The 20,421-nt window shown below is 39.8% G+C and overlaps 1 protein-coding gene across 1 annotated transcript; it reads right to left on the reverse strand.

Moving 5' to 3' along the window:
- Nucleotides 1-13,504: 13,504 nt before the first annotated feature.
- LOC115688772 (proline-rich receptor-like protein kinase PERK1) lies at nucleotides 13,505-18,233 on the reverse strand. The gene is made up of 9 exons (XM_030614702.2): nucleotides 18,010-18,233; nucleotides 17,025-17,823; nucleotides 16,246-16,785; nucleotides 16,083-16,169; nucleotides 15,863-15,933; nucleotides 15,695-15,771; nucleotides 14,917-15,064; nucleotides 14,503-14,664; nucleotides 13,505-14,003 (listed from the first exon to the last, which is right to left on the reverse strand). The coding sequence occupies exons 2-9, from the start codon at nucleotides 17,740-17,742 to the stop codon at nucleotides 13,725-13,727; spliced, it is 2,082 nt and encodes a 693-aa protein (XP_030470562.1). The 5' UTR covers nucleotides 17,743-17,823; nucleotides 18,010-18,233; the 3' UTR covers nucleotides 13,505-13,724.
- Nucleotides 18,234-20,421: the final 2,188 nt, after the last annotated feature.

Here is a 20,421-nt window from a genome sequence, read left to right on the forward strand (position 1 = left end):
ATATACCGTATAGATTGATGTACAAGCGAAAATTATGAGAGATAACGTGAGGTGATGATTACAACAATTTAGTGACTTTTCCTACAGATAAAATCAAGAGGAATTATACCTATTGCAGGCTTTTCACAATTTTAAGCAGAGATAATGACAAACGAGTCAAACGGTAAAAGTAAATCAAACCCACCAAAAAAACAATTCTAACCAATTGAACTTTTGGGGGAAAATATAGGTATTATTATTAAAGTCAATCAAAGTCATATGGGATTCTTTTCACCATGTTCAACTAATTAAATGATCCGTTTTAGCAGGAAATTATAACAGTATGTTTTGACTTATAAGATGCAAAAAGAAACAGTGCCATTCTTATGCAAACGGACAAATGTATCTTTAGTGTCTTTTTGGTACATAAAAATAAGTGATATTTCTCCATAAACTTACATATGGCGGGCTTGGCTTAAAGATATTGCTTATAATCTAAAAAGTGTATTGCTAACCAATGTCACCACATCTCTTTTTAAACATACTTTACAAAAAAAGGGTTTAAAAAAAAATGATTAAACACTCAAAAAATATTGTTAATAAAATGAAAATCGGGTGCTTCTTTAGCTTCTTATAGGTGGCCCACCAGCACTCTTTGACAAATTCTTTTGAAAAATTATACACAAGTCATATGAAAATTTACAAGTAAACATTTGTATGTTGTAAAATGGTTTCAGGTATTTCGTCTTAGATAAAAGTCAAAGTGCACGAGCTACAAAATTTGAAAAAAATTGAAAAAAGCAAAAGATAAAACATTGAGGTGCATTTGCCTTAGTTGTTTTAAAGCAATAACTATTTTTTTCTTTATTTTCAAAATTTTCGAAAGGTCATCATAAAAGAAATATTAAATGTGAGTTCACGTGTCCATATTTATATATGGGAAGGATAGAATGACAACAAATCGTGCAAATCGAAGATTTAAAAAAAGAAACAAAAACTGAAAAGTTAAAAAGTCAATTTACACGCTCTATGGATTGATTTGATACAGTGGGAGTTTCGCATAACCTGGTTCGATGACTTGATGCGAGTAGCTTCAAGCGAAGACTCTAACAAACTCCTTTCTGAAATAAGATGGCTTAAGTGGGGGGTCTATGAAAGCTATCCGCGTCTTCCGACGACCAATTTGCATCTACCGAACTTATCGGTGCTCCAATTATCATGGATCTGGATCACAGAGGATTGGGAAGGATGGAGTTTGATCACGGTAAGATGGGGGAAAAGAAGACATCCTCTCTGTGATTTTTTGGGTTTTGTTTTGTTTAGTCGATCCCCCCACTCATTCTTTTGACAGCTTTATTCTCCTCTTTTTGTGTGGACGGCAAAGCGGCTACAAGTTCTCGACCTCAGCTGTTGCTATTGTTTAAGATGTACTCCTGATCTCTCGGCTTTCACGTAGTTGAAGATCCTCACCTTGATACATTGTTCCGAACTGGAGCATCTCCACCCTTCTGTTGGCGAACTCACGAGCCTCGTTTCCTTGGACTTGAGTGAATGTCGAAGTCTCAAGGAGCTACCTGTGGAAGTGGGCGAATTAAAAGAGTTAGAAGTACTTACATCAGATTACACTGGTATTACAGAGATTCCTAGATCTATTGGTTGATATGGCGAAGAAAAAACTCAGGATCTGGAGCTTCTCTTGGGAAGGAGGATTGTGAAGTAATTTTGCAATCTAGTCATGTATTGTATATAAATTTCAAGCAAGTCCCTGAAATGGGGCCGTTTTATGGAAAGAGGGTTCGGAGTGGGACCTTGTCTCGAATAAGAGCCCGAGCTTACTGGTCGGTTAAATCTTTGTCGGCCGGCTTGTTCCGGAGGCTAGACCAGGGTCGATTTAAAAAAAAAAAAGAAAATCCGTTTTGACCCAATTTAAATCCCAAATGAAGCTCTCAATTGGAGAAGTTAAGGGTTCTTCTAATTGAAATTTTCCTCCAAAAAATACACGTGCGACTCACGCAGCTTTTGAACCTCGAAGCCTCCTGAATTGAAGAATTTGGTTGTTGCTTTCAAAGACACGACCCTCAGTTGGAGGAGCGTCGATTCCATCTAAATTTAGTGTTATCTAATTTCCTTCATTTCAACCATGGTCAGTTTCCTAAATTGGTGCAACTGATTAGATAAGGCGGTTGCAGCTTGTTGAAGCAAAGACATTGACGGTAGAAGGAATGTTTTCTTTAGTGTTGCTTTGGCTTGTTTAGTTGGACTTGTGGGTGCATTCTGTCTCCTTTTATGCGAATTGATGCATGTGAGTTGCATTTTCTAATGGCAAGTGGCATCTGCCGTGCATTTTCTAATTGGATATGCTAAGTCGCAGTTCCTACATGCCAGTCGTGGTTCATTTTTTGCAACTTTTTACCATTTTCGTTTTGCTTTTCATGGCATATGTTTTGTCGTTAACAACCAATCCACCGGTTCATGTTTTGTAGTACATTGCATGAAGCCTGCCATCATCAAAAGTAGCTGTTCTTAATTTTTCACGTATATAGCAATTCCTAGAGCCACCACGAGCATGGCGATTTTACCTCTTATATTAGCATTTGTGTTAGGCATGACATGGTGATGGCATCCCTCACCACAAATGGAGGATTTAAAGCTTGAAAATATGTTCGACCCAAAAAAAAACTTGAAAATATGTAAGGTGATTGAATTTAATTGATTTTGTTGTTGTCCAAATTTTCCAATTTTGAGATTGGTGAAATTGTACGCCATGCAAAGAAAGAAGAGCTAATAAGTTCATAGGAAAATTGCTAATTTGTGAATTATAACAAAATGTTGGTAATAAAAAAAGAGGTTAATACCATGAAAAACCCTAAACTGATACACTTATGACAATTTACCCTAAACTAATTTCTTACCACCAAAAACCCTAAAATGGTACACTTGTGATAAATTTACCTTCCGTTAAATTGGATTAATACCACGAAATACCATAAATTGGTAAACTTGTGACAGATAGAGGGTAAAACTCCAAACTGGTATAACCGTCAGCTGCCACATGTCATTCAACTTAGCAGTTTGATTGTAAAATTTAACGGAAACTAACGAAGGGTAAATTTGTCACAAGTGTACCAATTTGGAGTTTTTCGTGGCATTAATCCTAAAAAAATGGTGTATGTACCATATCAACAAGTTATCTGAAAAAAAAAAGTCTTTTTTACCAATAATATTTTGACACTTACCAATACTTATTAAAATTCATTGGTATAGAAAAAGAGTTAGTATTTTTTTTTTTTTTGGCACCGAACAATAGAATTTTGCTTGTTCCCGACTTTCCATTATTAACTAAAGCGATTCGGGGGTGACGATTTCTGACACAAATTAGCACGTTTAAACACAATTATATGACAAACCTAAAAGCGACGCATTGAATACGAATGTAATATAAATAACGTTTATAACATAATAAATAAAAATTAATGTTTCTCAATGACACGAGTACAAAATCTAGTTATGACATGTGAATACGAATTAATCTTCGTGCCAAATCCTCGAGTCAATTAGGAAGCATATGTCTTAACTCATCACATGCAAAAGTTGTCGTGCCATCGGATTTCTCTAGCTTAATCCTTGGTACACACCAAGAAATTCACTTGACGCAACATTCGTTGCGGTATCATTTCAACAACACGGGTTTTATCATCAATCCCAAATTGACAAAACAATCAAAAACAAAATTGCTAACAAAATAGGATAGTCGCTTCCTACCTTTTGCACTCATAAAAAATTGCTAACAATTTTATTAGGCTTGGAAGATTAAATCAAGCAAATTAAACATGTTTCCCCAAGTTATACATTCTATAGCAAACGGAAATTATCCATTCGAGAAATTGCTAACGTAAACTGTGTATTGAGGGACGTGAACTCCATAATGACGCGGAGGCCCGACCACCGCTGGTCGGCCTGCAAAGGCCATGGTGCTGGTGGTGCTAACGATGGTGCTTGCTCCCAGGAGTGTAGCTGCTGCAGCCCCCAGGGCATGTGGGAGGAGGAGGACCCTTATTCAGGGTCTGGAGAACGACAAGACTCGGCTCCTTATTATTATCCCGCGCTCCTTCGCGGCCCTTAATTAGAACCCGGCATGCGTCGCTCCTTCGCATCGATGTCCCCATCAAGAAAAGCAAAATCGCCAGGCGGACCGCGACTTTTGAAGTTAGGATGTTCTTCATCCTTGGCTGATCTCTGAACAGTTTCTAGCTTATCTTCTTCTTTTGGCTGCTGCGAGTTCTGTGTCTATAGGATGAAGAGAATGTGTCTGAGGATGTCTCGTATTTATAACGTGAACGACCCAGCAACTGCTTCTATTTCTTCTTCTCTTGATCAAAGCTATTGAACGGGCCTGAGATTTTTGAACTTTTGACTGCCGCGGTGGAGCTTGACTTCACTGGTCATAGAGAGGGATGAAGAAGAAGAAGAAGAAGAGGGATTTGAATTGGTGATCAAGCTTTGGAACTTTTGACAATATACATTCATTCATTTTTCGAGATACAAGAGATCAATTTAAGGAAAATACTCTTCAAATCATTCAGTTTTTGCGAAATAAACGCACCCCAAGTAGTTAAGGTCGATCATAATGGATGTTAAGATTTCGATATAAATCTAGACATGAAGTAAATTCTCTAACTTACGTTTATTTTGCTAAAAATGAATGATTTGGAATATATTTTCCTAAAAATGATTGTATTTATCGCGTACAAGAATGAATGTACGAAAAATATTTTCTTCATCCACGAAAATGGTTAGGCATAAATTATTGTCGATAATAAAAATATTTTTCATTGACTAATTATTGCAAACGACGATCAATCTCTTTTAAAGAAATATTTTCCAAATCATTCATTTTTCGCGAAACAAACGGAGCCTATTCTCCGGATTTTCTGCTTCTTTCTCCAACTACTTTTGGATTGATTCAATGTAGTTATTCTAACTTTTTCCTTTGGATCAAAATACATTATCTAATAAAATTGGTCATGCAAAATTTGCTATGCACCTTTCGTACCGTGAACTTAACTTACATCGCTTCCATGCTTTATGCACCGGCGTGGCTATAAAGACTTCAGTGTTTGAACTAGATACGCACCGAGCAAATTCGAGTGCCACTCGAAGCGTCCATGTCGGACGCGTCTCCGTCGACGGGTGTAGGTCTCACGGAAGGAACACGAAGATGTTAAGAAAATGCTCAGAAGGCTCGAAGGTATTAGACTAACATGCGTAAAACAAAGGTTAGACGAATGAGTGTGATCACGAGTTACGTAAAACTTGAATGGCACGGTGGTCAAAGAAGGAGTAATTTTTTTAAATTCGAAAGGGAGGACAAAGAGGTTGAGTTTGATAGTGTGAACTGGGATTTGGAAAAAAAAAAAAACTAGGGCGACAAATGCCCGGACATGAACATTCTTCGTCCGTTTCAAAGGGGGCTGGCACCAAAGGAGTTAAAAAACCGTGTCTTGGTCTAAACTCCTTTTTCGACTTTGAAAAGAGGGTATAACGACTTCTCGGGAAAATGGCACCATAAATATCATAACTTTCGTATGGCGCTTGCTTGAGTGCTATAACTTTTTTTTCGATCACTTTGAGTGTCATAACTTTTGCAATCAAATGAGTGCCATAACTATTTTTTCGATTACTTGAGTACCATATAACTTTTGAATCAATCACTTAAGTGTCGAAACTTTTTATAAACATCCACCGCAAGTGCTATGTCACGTAGGATTTAGGCACTTGAGTGAACATTTTAAAAAAGTTTTAACGCTCAAGTGATCGATTGGAAGTTATGGCCTTCAAACGAACGTGTTTTTAGAAGTTATGGCATTTGGCACTTGTAGTGTCCTTATCCCCAATTTCTTTTTAGAAACATTCTCTTCCCCGAAGCTATATTTATAGTGTCCATATTAAATAAAACCCGGAATTTTAATTGTAATATCATTCATGAAATATGGTCATTTATATTTTCTTTTAGGGTTAATACCACGAAAAACCCCAAACTGGTACATCTGTGATAATTTTACCCCAAACTAATTTTTTGACCACTAAAAATCCCAAACTGGTATACATGTGACAATTTTACTCTGCGTTAGTTTCTGTTAAATTTTACTGTTAAATTACTTTGTTAAATGACACTCGGTAGTTGACGGATATACCCGTTTTGGGTTTTACCCTCTATTTATCACAGGTGTTCTAGTTTGTGATTTTTTTTGCATTAATCCAATTTAATTGAAATTAACGGAGGGCAAATTTGTCACAAATGTATCAGTTTGGGGTTTTTTGTGGTAAAAAAAATAGTTTGGGATAAAATTGTCACATGTGTACCAGTTTGGGGTTTTTGGTGGTCAAAAAATTAGTTTTGGGTAAAATTGTCAGAGGTGTACCAGTTTGGGGTTCTTCGTGGTATTAACCCTTTCTTTTATGTAATAAAGTCCTCAAGCTATCTTTATTTATGTAATTAAGTCCTCTGGTTTCTTGCTTGTCGAGAGTAACTATTAAAAGTGCTGGCGTGGTGATTTTATCACGGCGAGACGTAATTGGTGTTGAGAATATATATATTTTACATATAAAATATTTAACAAACAAGAGGAATATCGGATTTTCTCTTTATGCGTTTTGAGTGAAAGAGATTGTAAGATAATACTTGTGGGTTTACTTTCGGCCTAATCTAGATATGGGAAACACTTAAGTGTGTGAACGGTTGTAATTATGTATTCTTCAGAATTATAGTGAATTTCTTGCAGCTGACACTCCCCGCAAATTAGGTATTCATACTCAGATCGAACCATGTAAATATCTTGTGTTTTTTATTTCTGCTAGTTTATTTGTTTGGTGATTTTACATTGATTTAATTGTAAGATCCAGTTAGCTTCCTCGTTATACAAATGGCTTACCAATTTAGTTTTTAATAAACACGATGAAGATATTAGAAGCTTGTAAAATTAAATGAACTGGGGAAAAGGACAGGAGGGTTGTGGCTATGCCCAGCGCTGGTGCAGTACCATTTGCCGACATTTCTAGTCGGGTTTGTCCAGGCATGTTGGCCTCCCCTTGAGAAGAAGCTCGTGACCACGCCTCCAATTATGTGCCTCAAGTAATCGCTTAATAGCTAACCAAGTATTGTGATAGGTTGACGAACAAATTACACGTGATCAGGTGTTTCAATGAAAACACTAGAGTCTGAGAATATTTTGAAAATGGCGAGAACGATGGTCTACAGAGCTATGAATACAACAATGAGTACGATCACAAGAACTGAGGAAGAGAAATTTTGAATGCTTAGGAGCTATTGCAAGCACTTCTTGATGTCAGCTCAGGAATCACATGTGTAATCAAGATCGAAAAATGTTAGGAACAATTCAAGTTTAATGGAGTTCATATGGGAAAAGTACCAACAAAGTCCTAAACTTATTGCACTTGTGCTAATTGAGTCTCAAACCTTTTGATCATTTGCCAATATAGTCCATCCGGCCAATTTTGGCCGAAAATCTCTAACATAGACGCCATTTATCCTACATGGTACGACCAGCGACTGGCGTTGATGTGGATAAAATTTACAATTTTGTAATATTTTTTTGAATTATTTTATATTTAATATTTTTTCTTTTTTATTTTATTTTATTTTCTTTTTTTTTTCCAGCTGTTGGCCGGTGAGAGCCAACGACCCTCGCTTGGTTTGGGCGAGGGCCTTCGCACCCCTTGCCGCCCTCGCTTGTGGCCAATGAGGGTCATTAGCCCTTGCCTATGGCCGACGGTTGGGAACAGAAAAAGAAAAGAAAAAAAATAAAAAAGGAAAAATAAACAGAAAACAAAAAAGTAATAAAAAATTTAGAAAAATTTTAAAAAATTGTTCACGTTAGCGCTGATCATGCTACGTTGAACAATCGTCGTCCATGCTAGTGATTTCAACCAAAATTAGCTGGACGGATTACACTGATAAATCATCCAAAGGTATAAGACTCAATTAGTACGGTTGAAAAGTTTAGGACTGAATTGGCACAAGTGCATATTTTGGACTGTTTTGATACTTTTCCTGAATCTATATTTGTCTGGATGGATTGAGGAGGGGTTTTTATACCATGCACAGTTTTTTTCTCACTGTCACCACCATGAAAAATTCTATATTGCCTGTGTCTCGGGGTCGACCTCCACTGTAAGTTGAGGTTGCGCCTCAGATATGTGGTCCTGATTCCCAAATTTGAGGTCAAGAAACCTTGACTCGAAGTCGTAGTCTTTATCGGAGGATGGAGAGACAGAGGAATTGGGACGGGGACGGGATTTGAATAGGTGGTCAAGCTTTGGAACTTAACTTTTGACAATTTACGTTCATTCATTTTTTAGAGATACAAGCGATCAATTTAAGGAAAATATTTTTCAAATTATTTATTTTCGCGAAACAAATACATCACAAGTGGTTAAGGTTGACCATAATAGATGTTAAGATTTCGATATACATCTAGACATGAAGTGAATTCTCTAACTTACGTTTATTTCGCTGAAAGATGAACGATTTGGAAAATATTTTCCTAAAAATGATTAGATGTATCGCTTGTAAAAATGAAAGTACGAAATTTTTTTCATCATCCACGAAAATGTTTCGATATAAATTATTGTCAGTGACTAATTATTGCAAACTATACGATTAGTCATTTTTAGGAAAATATTTTCTAGACCGTTCATTTTTCGCGAAAAAAACGGAGCCTATTCTCCTGATTTTCTGCTTCTTCCTCTAACTCATTTTGGATTGATTTAGGACATGCCTTGGGCTTTCAGCATTTGCAAAAGGTTATTCCTAGGGTTAAATAATTTTTTTTCCTTTCAAAACTACCCTCGCCAATTTTTTTTTGGTTTTGCCCTCATTGTACTATTCATCTTCTTTGGACAAGGGCGGCCGATGAGGTCAAATCTAGCTGAAAAGGTCTGGTGCTAGGGAGGTAGCGCGACCTAGGTGACCATAGCTCAGGGTTGTGCAACCCCAGGCAGCCCTCACCACCCCTAGTGAGGGTCATGTGACCCCGGTGAGGGTTGCCTGAGGTCGTGCGACTTCAAACAATGGTTGCCGGCGCCAAATCTGGCTCACCGGTGGCTTCCTCCCTTCGCCAAAGCCGGCGAAATATTTAGGTTTTTTTTAAACAAAAAATAGAAAAAAACGCAGCTAAAGTCCTTTGCAAGAAGAATTTTTCCATACACAATTTAACCCAAAGTTGCTCTACAAATTTTTTTTTAACCAAACGCAAGTTGCATTTCGAAAAACCCCTTTAACTTAGGCTCCTTTTGTTTCGCGGAAAATGTTACGTTTCTGAAAAATGTTTTCTGGGAAGCCATTTTCCTAAAAAATGACACAATTTTTCGGTGTTCGGCTAAAATCTAAAAAGTCTTGGAAAATATTTTCCACCATTGAAAATATTTTCCTTCATGCACTATTTTTAATAATTTTTTATTTTGTATTTTAATATTTCTTTTCTTTTTTCTCTTTTTTATTTCCCTTTCTTTCTTCCTCTGCCGGTTGCTAGCCACGACGATAGCTGGCGACCAGTCACAGGCGAGGCTCGGCCTCGCTCGCCCAAGGCTGACGAGGCTTGCCATGGCCGGCGACTGGCCTCGAGCGAGCAAGGCCGAGCCTCGCATCGCCAGATCTGGCAAGGTGAGGCCGAGCCTTGCTAGTCTCGAGCTCGGTCGAGCATTGCCGGATTTGGCGAGGCAAGGCGAGGCCTCACTCGCCCAAGGCTGGCCAGCTCGAGCGAGGCCGAGCTAGCCTAGCCTCGCCAGATTTGGCAAGGCTCGGCCTCACTTCGCCGGTCTCGAGCTTGGCCGAGCATCGCCGGCCTTGGGCGAGCCCAAGTGAGGCATTGCCTCGCCTCGCCAGATCTGGTAAGGCTTGGCCTCGCCTCATTGGTCTCAAGCTCCGCTGAGTATCGCTGGATCTGGCGAGGCGAGGCTGGGCTCGGCCTCGCTTGAGCTCGCCGGCCTTGGGCGAGCGCGAGCGAGGCCTCACCTCGCCTTACCAAGTCTAGCAAGGCTCAGCCTCGCCTTGCTGGTCTCAAGCTCAGCCGAGCATCGCCGGATTCGGCGAGGCTAGGCTAGGCTCGGCCTCACTTGAGCTCGTCGGCCATGGGACGAGAGGACGCGCAAGGCAGCAGCGAAGAAGGACCAGACGAAGCGCAAGGCAGCAGCGGAGGAGGAGCTGCTCTGGAGATGAAAACCCTAGGTTGCGTGAGAACGATGGGGAAAAGGAGAGAGAGGAGGAGAGGACGCGTGAGAAGAGGGGAGATTGGAAAATGACTTCCTTTCCTTCTTCAGTTTTCAAAGGATATTTTCCATTGACCGGAAAATATTTTCTTTGACCACTCAATTTCCGCCCCCCGAACACCGGAAATTATGGAAAATATTTTTCACGAAACGAACGAAGCCTTAAAGTTATTTGCACTTCCCCAAAGCCTTTCCCCAAAGCGAATCAAAGTCAGCCTCAATGTAGTCATTCTAACTTTTCCTTTGGGTCAAAATACATTATCTAATAAATTGGTCACGCATTTTCTACCGTGAACTTAACTTACATTGCTTCCATGATTTCCGCACCGGCGTAGCTACAAAGACTTAAGTGTCTGAACTAGATACACGCCGAGTGAACTCGAGCGCCCCTCGAAGCGTCCATGTCGAATAACTAATTAAGACGCATCTCTATCGATAGGTGTAGGTCTCACGGAACGAACACGATAACGTTAAGAAAATGCTCAGAAGGCTCGAAGGACTGTATTAGACTAACATGCGTAAAACAAAGGTTAGACGAATGAGTGATCATCAGTTACGTAGAACTTGAATGGCACGGTGGTCAAAGCAGAAGTAACTTTTATAAATTCGAAGGGAGGACAATAAGGTTGAGTTTGATTGAGGGAAATGGGATTTGTAAAAAAAAAACAGGGCGACGAATGCCCGGACATGAACATTCTTTGTCCGTTTCAACGGGGGCAGCGTGGGGGCACGAACGGAGTTAAAAAACCGTGTCTCGGTCTAAACTCATTTTTGGACTTTGAAAAGAGGATATAACACATCTTGGGAAACAGACACCATAAATATCATAATTTTCGCTCGGCGTTCACTTGAGCTTCATAATATTTTTTTCGATCACTTGAGTACCATAACTTTCGTGGAACGCTTATTTGAGTATCATAACTATTTTTTTGATTACTTGAGTGTCATATAACTTTTAAATAAGTCGCTCGAGTGTCAAAATTTTTTGAAAAACTGTAACTATAAGTGCTATGCCATGTTGGATTTTAGGCACTTGGGAGAACATTTTTAATAAGTTATGACATTCAAATGAATGTTTTTTTAGAAGTTATGACAATCAAATAATCGAAAAAATAGTTATGGCACTCAAGTGACCGCTGTACAAAAATTATAGCACTTGCAGTGTTTTTATCCCCAATTTCTCTTTTGAAACATCCTCTTCCCCGAAGCTATATTTATTATTTATAGTGTTCATATTAAATTAAACCCGGAATTTTAATTGTTATATCATTCGTGAAATATGGTCCTTTATCTTTTCTTTTGTGTAATCGAGTTCTCAAGCTTTCTTTATTCATGTAATTAAGTCCTCCTGTTAACCGCATGTCAAGAATAATTATTAAAAGTGCTACCGTGGCAATTTTAACATGCTTAGACTTAAATGGTGTTGAGAATATATGTACATATATATAATATTACATTTCTTTTCTGTGGGTTTTGAGTGAATTATCTGTGAGAGATTGTGAGATAATACTTACGGGTTTGCTTTGGGTCTAATCTAGGTGTGAGAAATAATCGAGCATATGAACTATGTAACTTTGTATTCTTCGGATTCATAATGAATTTCTTGTGGCCGGCTCTCCTTGCGAAGTAGGTACCAATATTCGGATCAAACCTCGTAAAATTGATAGAATTTGTTACCGCCAGAGATTAGTGTTATGAGCTTTAGATTTGACGCATGAGATACCGCCCGATCAAGATCTTATTAGAAGAGACTCAACATCCTATGTTTTAAACCACATCTATAGTAAGAAAAAGCAACCTAGGTCCTCTGCCGCGAGTCTCCGGATCAGGGTAGGCTTTAACTCAAGTTCTATCGTAGGAAAGACACTTTTAGGGTGTGTTTGTTTTATTGAATATTTCATGAAAAAGGAAAATACTTTTTATGGACATCATTTTAAGGGAAAATTAGTATTTGATGATTTAGGGAAAGTGATTTCCTTCTTATCAAAAGAGAAGTCGTTTCCCCTCAATCTAAGCTTCTTGTTTTCAGTTCATGGAAAACGTTTTCCATAGATCGATTAGTTTTCCATCATCCCAACACCGGAAAGTCGGAAAACAATATTCCTAAAAACAGTTTTTCTTCAAAGCGCGCTGATGACAGGGTGGTTATGGTATTTGCTCTACCATAAAACTTATTTGTGGATACTGGTGGCAAGAATTTAAAACTTGGAAACTACCTTAGAGGCTCTTTGAACCACCACAAAATCTGAAAGCCGGCACCACAAATTCCTAGTTTCGTATTGTACAATACTACCTTGGAAATTTTTAGAAAATCTTACATCAAGTAAACGATTGCCACAAATTTTATCTAATACCAACAAAATCAGCATAAAGTCAAAGACATTACGTATGAAAATGCATGTTTATATCCATAATAACATTGCAAATTAAGAACATAACCAAGGAAGTAAAAAGTCTCCTTACGAAATTGTAGATTGGAAGCAAGTCTTCCTCCTCTACTTGACCGTGTCAGTTTCGCGGAGATTCCGCAAATTTCGTAGGTTCTCTTGCACATCCTTACCATCATCTAATTGTTACCGAGATGAGATTGTTTTTTTTTTCGGTTTTGAAGGAATTATATTATCTTCTGATTTAGAGTGGTTTATAGCCCTGAGTTGATTGTACTGGAAAAGTGGAGTGAACGAGTGGAAAGTCGAACCACTATAAATCTTAGGTTCGTTCTCTTATTCTTTACTCTTTAACTAGTGACATGCTCGTGCGATGCACGGGGTTTAGAAAAAGTCATGGCTCTTAAATTTGTTATTTAATTGAAATTATATATACACATTTTTTTTTTCATTTTTTGCGAATTTTACACGTGGTGTCACCTTCGACCAATTATTAATAATCACACTTAAAATTGAATTTAAATTCGGTGAAAAATGTTGAAAAAATGTGATTTTCTCGCTTGGTATTTAGTATTCTTCATCATTGCAAATTCAGTTGTGTTATAACAACATTGAGATAGCTGAAGAAATGTAGAATACGAGAATTAGAAAGAATCGAAATTTTATAAAATGCTAATAAGATGGACTTTTCCAAACTCTAAAATGAATGTAAAATGTCGAGGATTTTACATTTTTTTCTTTTCGTTTCTGAACATTGTTGGCTGAATGTCATATAATTGCCGAGGAAATGCAAAGCTCTCAACAGCAATTTTAATTTTTGACATCATCAATTTGATCCTTCAACAATAACGTACGCAATTTTAATTTCATTGAAGTCAATTACGAATAAAAAGCAATTGACACAACGCAACACCACATCAATATATATTCCTACTTTTTCTTCCATCACGAACGCATATAACAATTGTTCAACGGAAGTTCAAGAAAAAAAAACGAAAAATAGAAACAAAAAACTATACGATTATTATCCGATTCGGGTCAATTCATCTTCTCGAATCGGAAACGATGTTTTCACGGACTGTGTCTCCTGGACCCGCCTTTGCTCGTCTCCTCCGAGTCGCTGCTCGACGAAGAAGGGTTGAGCCCGTACTCGCTCGTGCCACCGTACTCGCTGCTCACGTACTCTCGACTGTTAAACGTGACTTTCTTGAATTGCCTCATGTTCTCGCTGTAAGAGACGGAGCCGTAATCGGTGCCGCTTGATCCGCCGGTGGCCGAGCTTTGGCTGTTTGACTTCGGCCAGTCGCTTAAGTCGTCGAAAGAACCATCCCCTTCTAGGGCTCGAACAATCTGGTCAATTCACAATTAGTTAGTACCGAGTTTCATAATGTGGTATGATCTATGATTTATATTGATGGCTTGAGCAATTGCTGTGTGGGATCATTCAGGTAAAGGTCGTGGCAAAAATTGTGAGTAAATGAAAACATAACATGAGATTGAAAAACTAAAGTACCAACTTTCTTGACTCTTTATCCATGCTAGTAGACCAGATCATGGATCCAGCGATCTCGTAGATTAACCTAGGACCAACTGAGCCAATAACTGATTTTGCTCCGGGGCCCAAGCCCGTTCATTTAATGAATAAAGTTAATGTTTCTCAAATGACGAGCAAGCTCAGACGAGGAATTTTAGACTCGATATCCGGACCGACCCACCAGGTCCATCCATTGATACATATCGGTAGCTAGCGGGATTTACCAATCAACTAATACTGTGCATAAGAAATATGGTGCGAGTTGTGTAATCTTTCCTAGAGATGCCATAGTTCGATAAGCAAAAAAACATGTACCTGGCTCATTTTCGGTCTCCTCCTAGCGGAGTGCCGGATACACGCACCGGCGCACGCCACCATGCGCGCCATCTCGTGGTGGACGTAGCTGGCTTCCAGCCGTGGGTCGGCTAACTCGTTGAAGTTGCTCTCTTCCAAGGCACGCCCGATCCGGGGCCTAGCCTGCTCATCCAAGAACAACATGAATTTAAACGAAAATTCGAATTTAAGCAGCTAAAATGCAAAGATTTTGAAGAATGATAATTGCATGCATGGCTTATTCGTAGTAAAGTAAAAAGAGAAGAAGAAAAGAAATCATATTAAATAAGTGTGCAATTATTCTCGACTATATGTATTTCCATTTGGATTTATTGGTCATTTAGATATTATTGGTCATTTATTTCCTTAGAATAGAATGAAAGGTAAGAGCCAAACCCAATCCACGAGGCTGTCCTCCATCAGCTCGCCGGTGTGGTCGACCGGACGCCGTCCCGTTATCAGCTCCAAGAGCATAACCCCGAAGGAGAAAACGTCGGACTTGTCGGTCAGTTTGCCGCTCGCCGCATACTCCGGGGCCAAGTAACTGCAAAAAAAAAATAACAACGTTGATTCGATCTAATTATAAACAATACCATCATTAGTTGGTCAATAATTATGAGGGACTGTTTTCAGGGTGGATGAGTTCTAGGTTCTTGATCTGGAATCTATCCTATCAGAGTCGGTTCTCAATTTTTGGTTTCGTGGACTGGACCAGGCGGTTCCAAGCCAATTTCAAGGTTGAATCCAGAACCGGGCCTAAAATTTAGGTAAGTCAACTGCTAATTTAAGAAAGCATATCATAGTGAACATTCTGTGGTATAGTGAATAAGGCATTGATGGATTTCCTAGGCTTCCTAGTTTAAAACATATCTCCAATGTACCTATCTTTTTTTTTCTAAATAAAAAAAATAATCTAAAAATCGATTCAGAAGCAGTTCACAGTGAAAAATCAGGAATTGAAACGGTCAAGGTCGGTTTCCTAATATTTACACTGTGAACTGGTTATTTTTTTACCTAGAAACCTATTCGGTCCATGTATGAACTGGCTCGGATTAAGTCGGATAAGACCGGTTCGGTTTGGTTTTCCGGATTGAATTGGACCGGTTGCTCACTCCTATATGAAATGAATGAGGAAAAACCAAATTGCATGAAATCGAGTATTCATATTTCTTACCCGAATGTTCCCATGATACGTGTTGAGACGTAAGAGTAATTGTCCGAAGTAAGCTTAGCTAGTCCAAAGTCCGCCACCTACACGATCCATCGTCAGAGTTACCAAATTCAGACGGCTTTGATGCAACTTTTGGCGCCGAAAAAACCAGAAGAGAAACATGTTACCGACCTTGGCCTCGAAGTTGAAATCAAGAAGGATGTTCGCACCTTTGATGTCTCGATGGATGATACGAGGGTGACCTATTGATTTAAGTTGGAATGATGAATTTATCATTGTAGAGAGAGAGAGAGAGAGAGAGAGAGAGAGAGAGAGAGAGAGAGAGAGAGAGAGAGAGAGAGAGAGAGAGAGAGAGAGAGAGAGAGAGAGAGAGAGAGATGGAGATGCTCACAATCTTCATGCAAATAAGCGAGCCCTTTTGCAGATCCTAATGCAATTCGAAGCCTCGTGGACCAATCCATGGGCGGACAATCTTTCCCTGTGAATTGGGTGTGCTTGTTAGTAGTCTATGGAGGTGATACTCTCTCATCAAACTAGGGATTGTAGAACCATACCATGAAGGTGATGCTCTAGGGTTTTGTTCGGCAAGAACTCGTAAACCAGCATTCTCTGGCTTCCGGCGATACAATACCCTACCAGTGACACCAGGTGTCGGTGATGAACACGGCTGATGATCTCGACCTCCGCCTGAAACTCCCGATCTCCTTGTCCGCTCCCTGCTTTCAAGCACTTCACGGCCACCTCCTGTCCGTTCGGCAACAACCCTTTGTGCACGTACCCGAAACCCCCTTGGCCGATTATGGTATCGAACGCAAATCCATTTGTAGCAGTTGCTAATTCATTGTAGGTGAAGGTGCTTTTGTTGAACCCAATCGCGATGGAAGAGTCTGGGCCGTGCAGACTCGGCAAGCTCGAGTTCACGTCGGTGCTGCTCGTGGGCGGCAGCGGCGGCAGCTTCGGCCAACCTGAAGGTAGAGTATTCACTATTGCCCTCGGCGGGGGAGGGATTTGAACGACATGATCTGCTGTAGGTTGTTGAGTGTTACGCCTACTCGAATAGGAACTATTAGAGCTGTTGAAGTAGCTTTTGCCAGCTACAAAAAAAAAAGAAGTAGAAAAAGCTTGATCAATGAACTTGATAATACAATAACTCGCTATTAGAATAAACGAAGGTTGAAATTGAGACAACATTGTAAAGTTCAAACGATAAAATTGTAATTTCAATGAAAGATTGCAAATGTTAGAGTCTATTCGACAAAGATAAATCATTTTTATTTATGCAGGACTGTTTCCTTCCCCTTTAGTATGAGCTAAGTTTAGTTCGTGTAAGTACCTTTTGAGCCAGCGTAATGGTTCATCTGAGCTTGCGAGTTCTTGTTCTTCTTCTTAGTGCATGACAAGATAAACCACACCAAGAGCACGGCCAATAACAATCCTATTCCTATTGCGACTCCGATCATGAGAGGCATGACAGCGAGCGACGAGGAGCTATGAGATGTTGGTGAGCCGCTAGTTGTCGAGGAGCCCGTCGGAGGCGACAGAGGAGATGTCCCATTTGACGGTGGCGTGAGAGATCTTGGAGGCGGTGGAAAATTCGATGCATCAGTGAATGGAGGAGGCGGTGATAATGTGCTACCAGAGGAGCCGCTTGGAGGCAGAATTAGAGGAGGAGAGTTCGTTGGCTGAGGAGGCGGTGGAGAAGATAATGGCGGTGTATTTGATGTTTTTGGCGGTGGCGGCGATGGTTGTTGCGGAATAGGGCTAGGGACACCTTTCGGAGGTGAGGGCGGGGGATTCAAATTACTTGATGGAGATGGCGGTGACGGATTCGCCTCTGAAGGTGGTGACGGCGGCGGCGTTGAAGCCGGAGGAGGCGAGGTTGACGGTGGGGGCAAGGCTGATGGTGGTGGCGATGTGGTTGAATTCGATGTCGTGGGAGGGGGAGATGACGGCGACGGCGGCGGCAACGACGGCGGAGGCGACGACAAATCTGACGGAGGGGATGGAGGGGTTGGCGAGGATGGAGAGTCCGGCGGCGGAGATGGGTCCATTTACGGCGCACCAAGGCCGAACCGGCGTCGCGGTGGCTCGGAGGAAGAGAGAAACCCCAACACCCTTTCCAAGACCCCCTCCTGAGGTGAGTTTTGAGGAAGGGAAATGGGAAGACAAATAAGCAACCAACCATCATAAATTTCCATACCACAACGAACATGCGTGAATCATTCATGAGTCAAATACTAATCGAATTTAGCAGGAAAAGAAAAGCAACTTTTCATCAGCAAATTTCCGTCTGCCAGAGAGAGAAATAGAGAGAATACCTGCCGGAGAAGGTCAAATTCTCCAGGAAACGAGCAATGGAATCGTTTTGTAATGGCACTTCCAAAGGGGAGGAGGAGGAGGGCGTGTTCGCTTATGTCCTCCTCCCTACAAATCAGGTGAATCTTCTCTGGATTTGTTATGGTCCAAGGCAGTTCTATTTTTGGTCGATTTGTTTCGTGTTTCTGCTCCGAAATTGCGCGACGAGCAACCGAAGCAGTGATCGGTCGCAACGCGAATTGCTACAAGTATAATGACTTGGAACAACCGAGCCCAAACCGAAATGGTTTCTAGTTGGATTTCGATGGACAGAGAGAGCAAGATCGCCGAGCTTTCTCCCTTTTTTACGATGGTCAGGAAATCAGACAGTCCTCCAATGTTGCACAGCTTGCTAATGCCATGTTGTTCGACGTATCTCAAAAGTTTCTTCGAAGGGGCTTAAATGGGGTCGAATGTATTGCTCTATTTTTTCCGAATATTAATGGACCGTGTTTTCTTCATTCCGTGATACTGCGAATTTCTCCCGAAAAAAACACACCCTTTAATAACGCTAGCATGACCATCATGAAATATATCAGAATATAAAATTCTTCGGGAAAATTATCCAAAAAATCCTAAATCTACTACGCTTTTGCCAATTGAGTCATAAACCTTTTCACATTTTGCCAATTGAGTCAATTGAGCCAATTTTAGCCTGAATTTACTGACGTGGAAGCCGATCATCCTACGTGGCATGATCGGCGTTGACGTAGATAAATTTAAATAAATATTTTAATTTTTTTAATTTTTTTCTTTCTTATTTTTTCCCTTTCTTCTTCCTCCTTTTGCTATTGACTGGCGTATCAGTCACAGGCGATGGCCAGGCAGCCTGGCCACCTAGGCGAGAGTTGCCTGTCGCTACCACAGGCGAGGCCTAGCTAGGCGAAGGTGAGCCTCGGCGAGGGCTCCCCTTGCCAAATTTGGCGAGACCGAGCCTTGCCTAGGCCAGGGCGACCTTGCCGAGTGAAGGCTGGCCATCCTTGCCCAGGCCAGGGCGACCTCACATGATTTGACAAGGCCTTTTTTTAGCGATCATTAATTTAAAAATATTTTATAAATCATTTATTGTTAACGAAATAAACGGAGACTTAATTATTTTAAACTCGTACATATGGCATTAACTTTGCAAAACATAATCAATCGAAGGACAAGTGGCAAGACTACCGTTTGCGATCATCCATATTTATCTTTAAATGGTTGTATTCTTTATCCATGTGAATTGTCTAAAAGAAAGCCTCGTTTTCTAAGTCAACTTTATGATGGATAAGTCTAAGAAAACTTCAGGTTTTATAATATTTTTCTTTCTTATTCTTTTTGTTCCTTGACAGATACAAGGTAGTTAAGAAGTAGTAGCCAAGTTCTTATTATAAGATACTGCTTTCTTCGCGCTATACGCTAATTCGAGATGGATCTAGATGATTTTTAGTAAAATATTACATATATATATATATGTATATTTCAAATGTAAGAATATGTACCCCATAAAATTAGAAGATTTATTGAGGAACCGCCCAAAAATTTTAAATTTTCGTAATTTATGATATCTAATGCTCCTTTTGCTTTTCTTTTTATTGAGATCAAATAAGATTCAACTTCGAGCTATGCTTATATATATATATATATATATATATATATATATATATATATATATATATATATATATATATATATATATATATATATATATAATTAACTAAACTGTATATGGGGTTTGTTTGCTCGGGCTTTCTATTGAAAAGTTATTCATCGACTTCTCGTTAAAATAAAAATATTCTTAAAAGGCTAAGAAGGGATTAAAAAAAAACGCGATTTCGTATATTTGTATAATCTGTGGAATATTTTAGGCGTGGTGCATTATGACAGTCAAATCGAGTCAATTAATTTTTTTTAAAAATATGTTAAAGAAATTTTAGAAGCCTATAAATAAAATAAAAATAAAGCTTGCTCCTTCCTCCAAAAATCACGACAATTTTGCATGCGTGCCACCTAGGGATGAGCATAGTTTCAGGGTAGAACCTGAAACCTGATAACCTAATAAGAGGGAACTAAAGGTGAGCATGGTCCGGGTGGGCGATTTTCGGACTAAGGGTGAGCGTGGTTCGAGTGAGCGGTTCCCACCTTAGAACTGTGAACTGCCCACTAAGGATCGGTTCCAAAAAATTGGAATTGGGAACCGATTACTAAGGACCGGTTCCGAAAAATTGGAACCGGGAACCGCTAGCGGTCCGGTTCTCGGGTGGGTCTATGGAACCGATCCCACTAGCTAAGGACGGAGACGGAAAAACGGAGACAGAGATGGAGATGGAGAGCCAGAGATGGAGAGGTGAGCATCGATCAAGAAGAGCGAGAGAGAGTGAGCGTGAGGTGAAAGCGAA

The sequence above is a fragment of the Syzygium oleosum genome, unplaced genomic scaffold (assembly GCF_021117445.2).
Source record: "Syzygium oleosum isolate NSW1041296 unplaced genomic scaffold, Sole_v2.1 Sole_v2.02, whole genome shotgun sequence".
Taxonomy (NCBI): Eukaryota; Viridiplantae; Streptophyta; class Magnoliopsida; order Myrtales; family Myrtaceae; genus Syzygium; species Syzygium oleosum.

Coding starts and splice junctions, on each gene's coding strand:
- LOC115688772 (XM_030614702.2), bottom strand. CDS start 17,742: ATGGACCCATCTCCGCCGCCGGACTCTCCATCCTCGCCAACCCCTCCA. Junction 15,934..16,082: donor CGCTTATTTGCATGAAGATT/GTGAGCATCTCC, acceptor TTAAATCAATAG/GTCACCCTCGTATCATCCAT. Junction 15,065..15,694: donor CGTATCATGGGAACATTCGG/GTAAGAAATATG, acceptor TTTTTTTTGCAG/TTACTTGGCCCCGGAGTATG.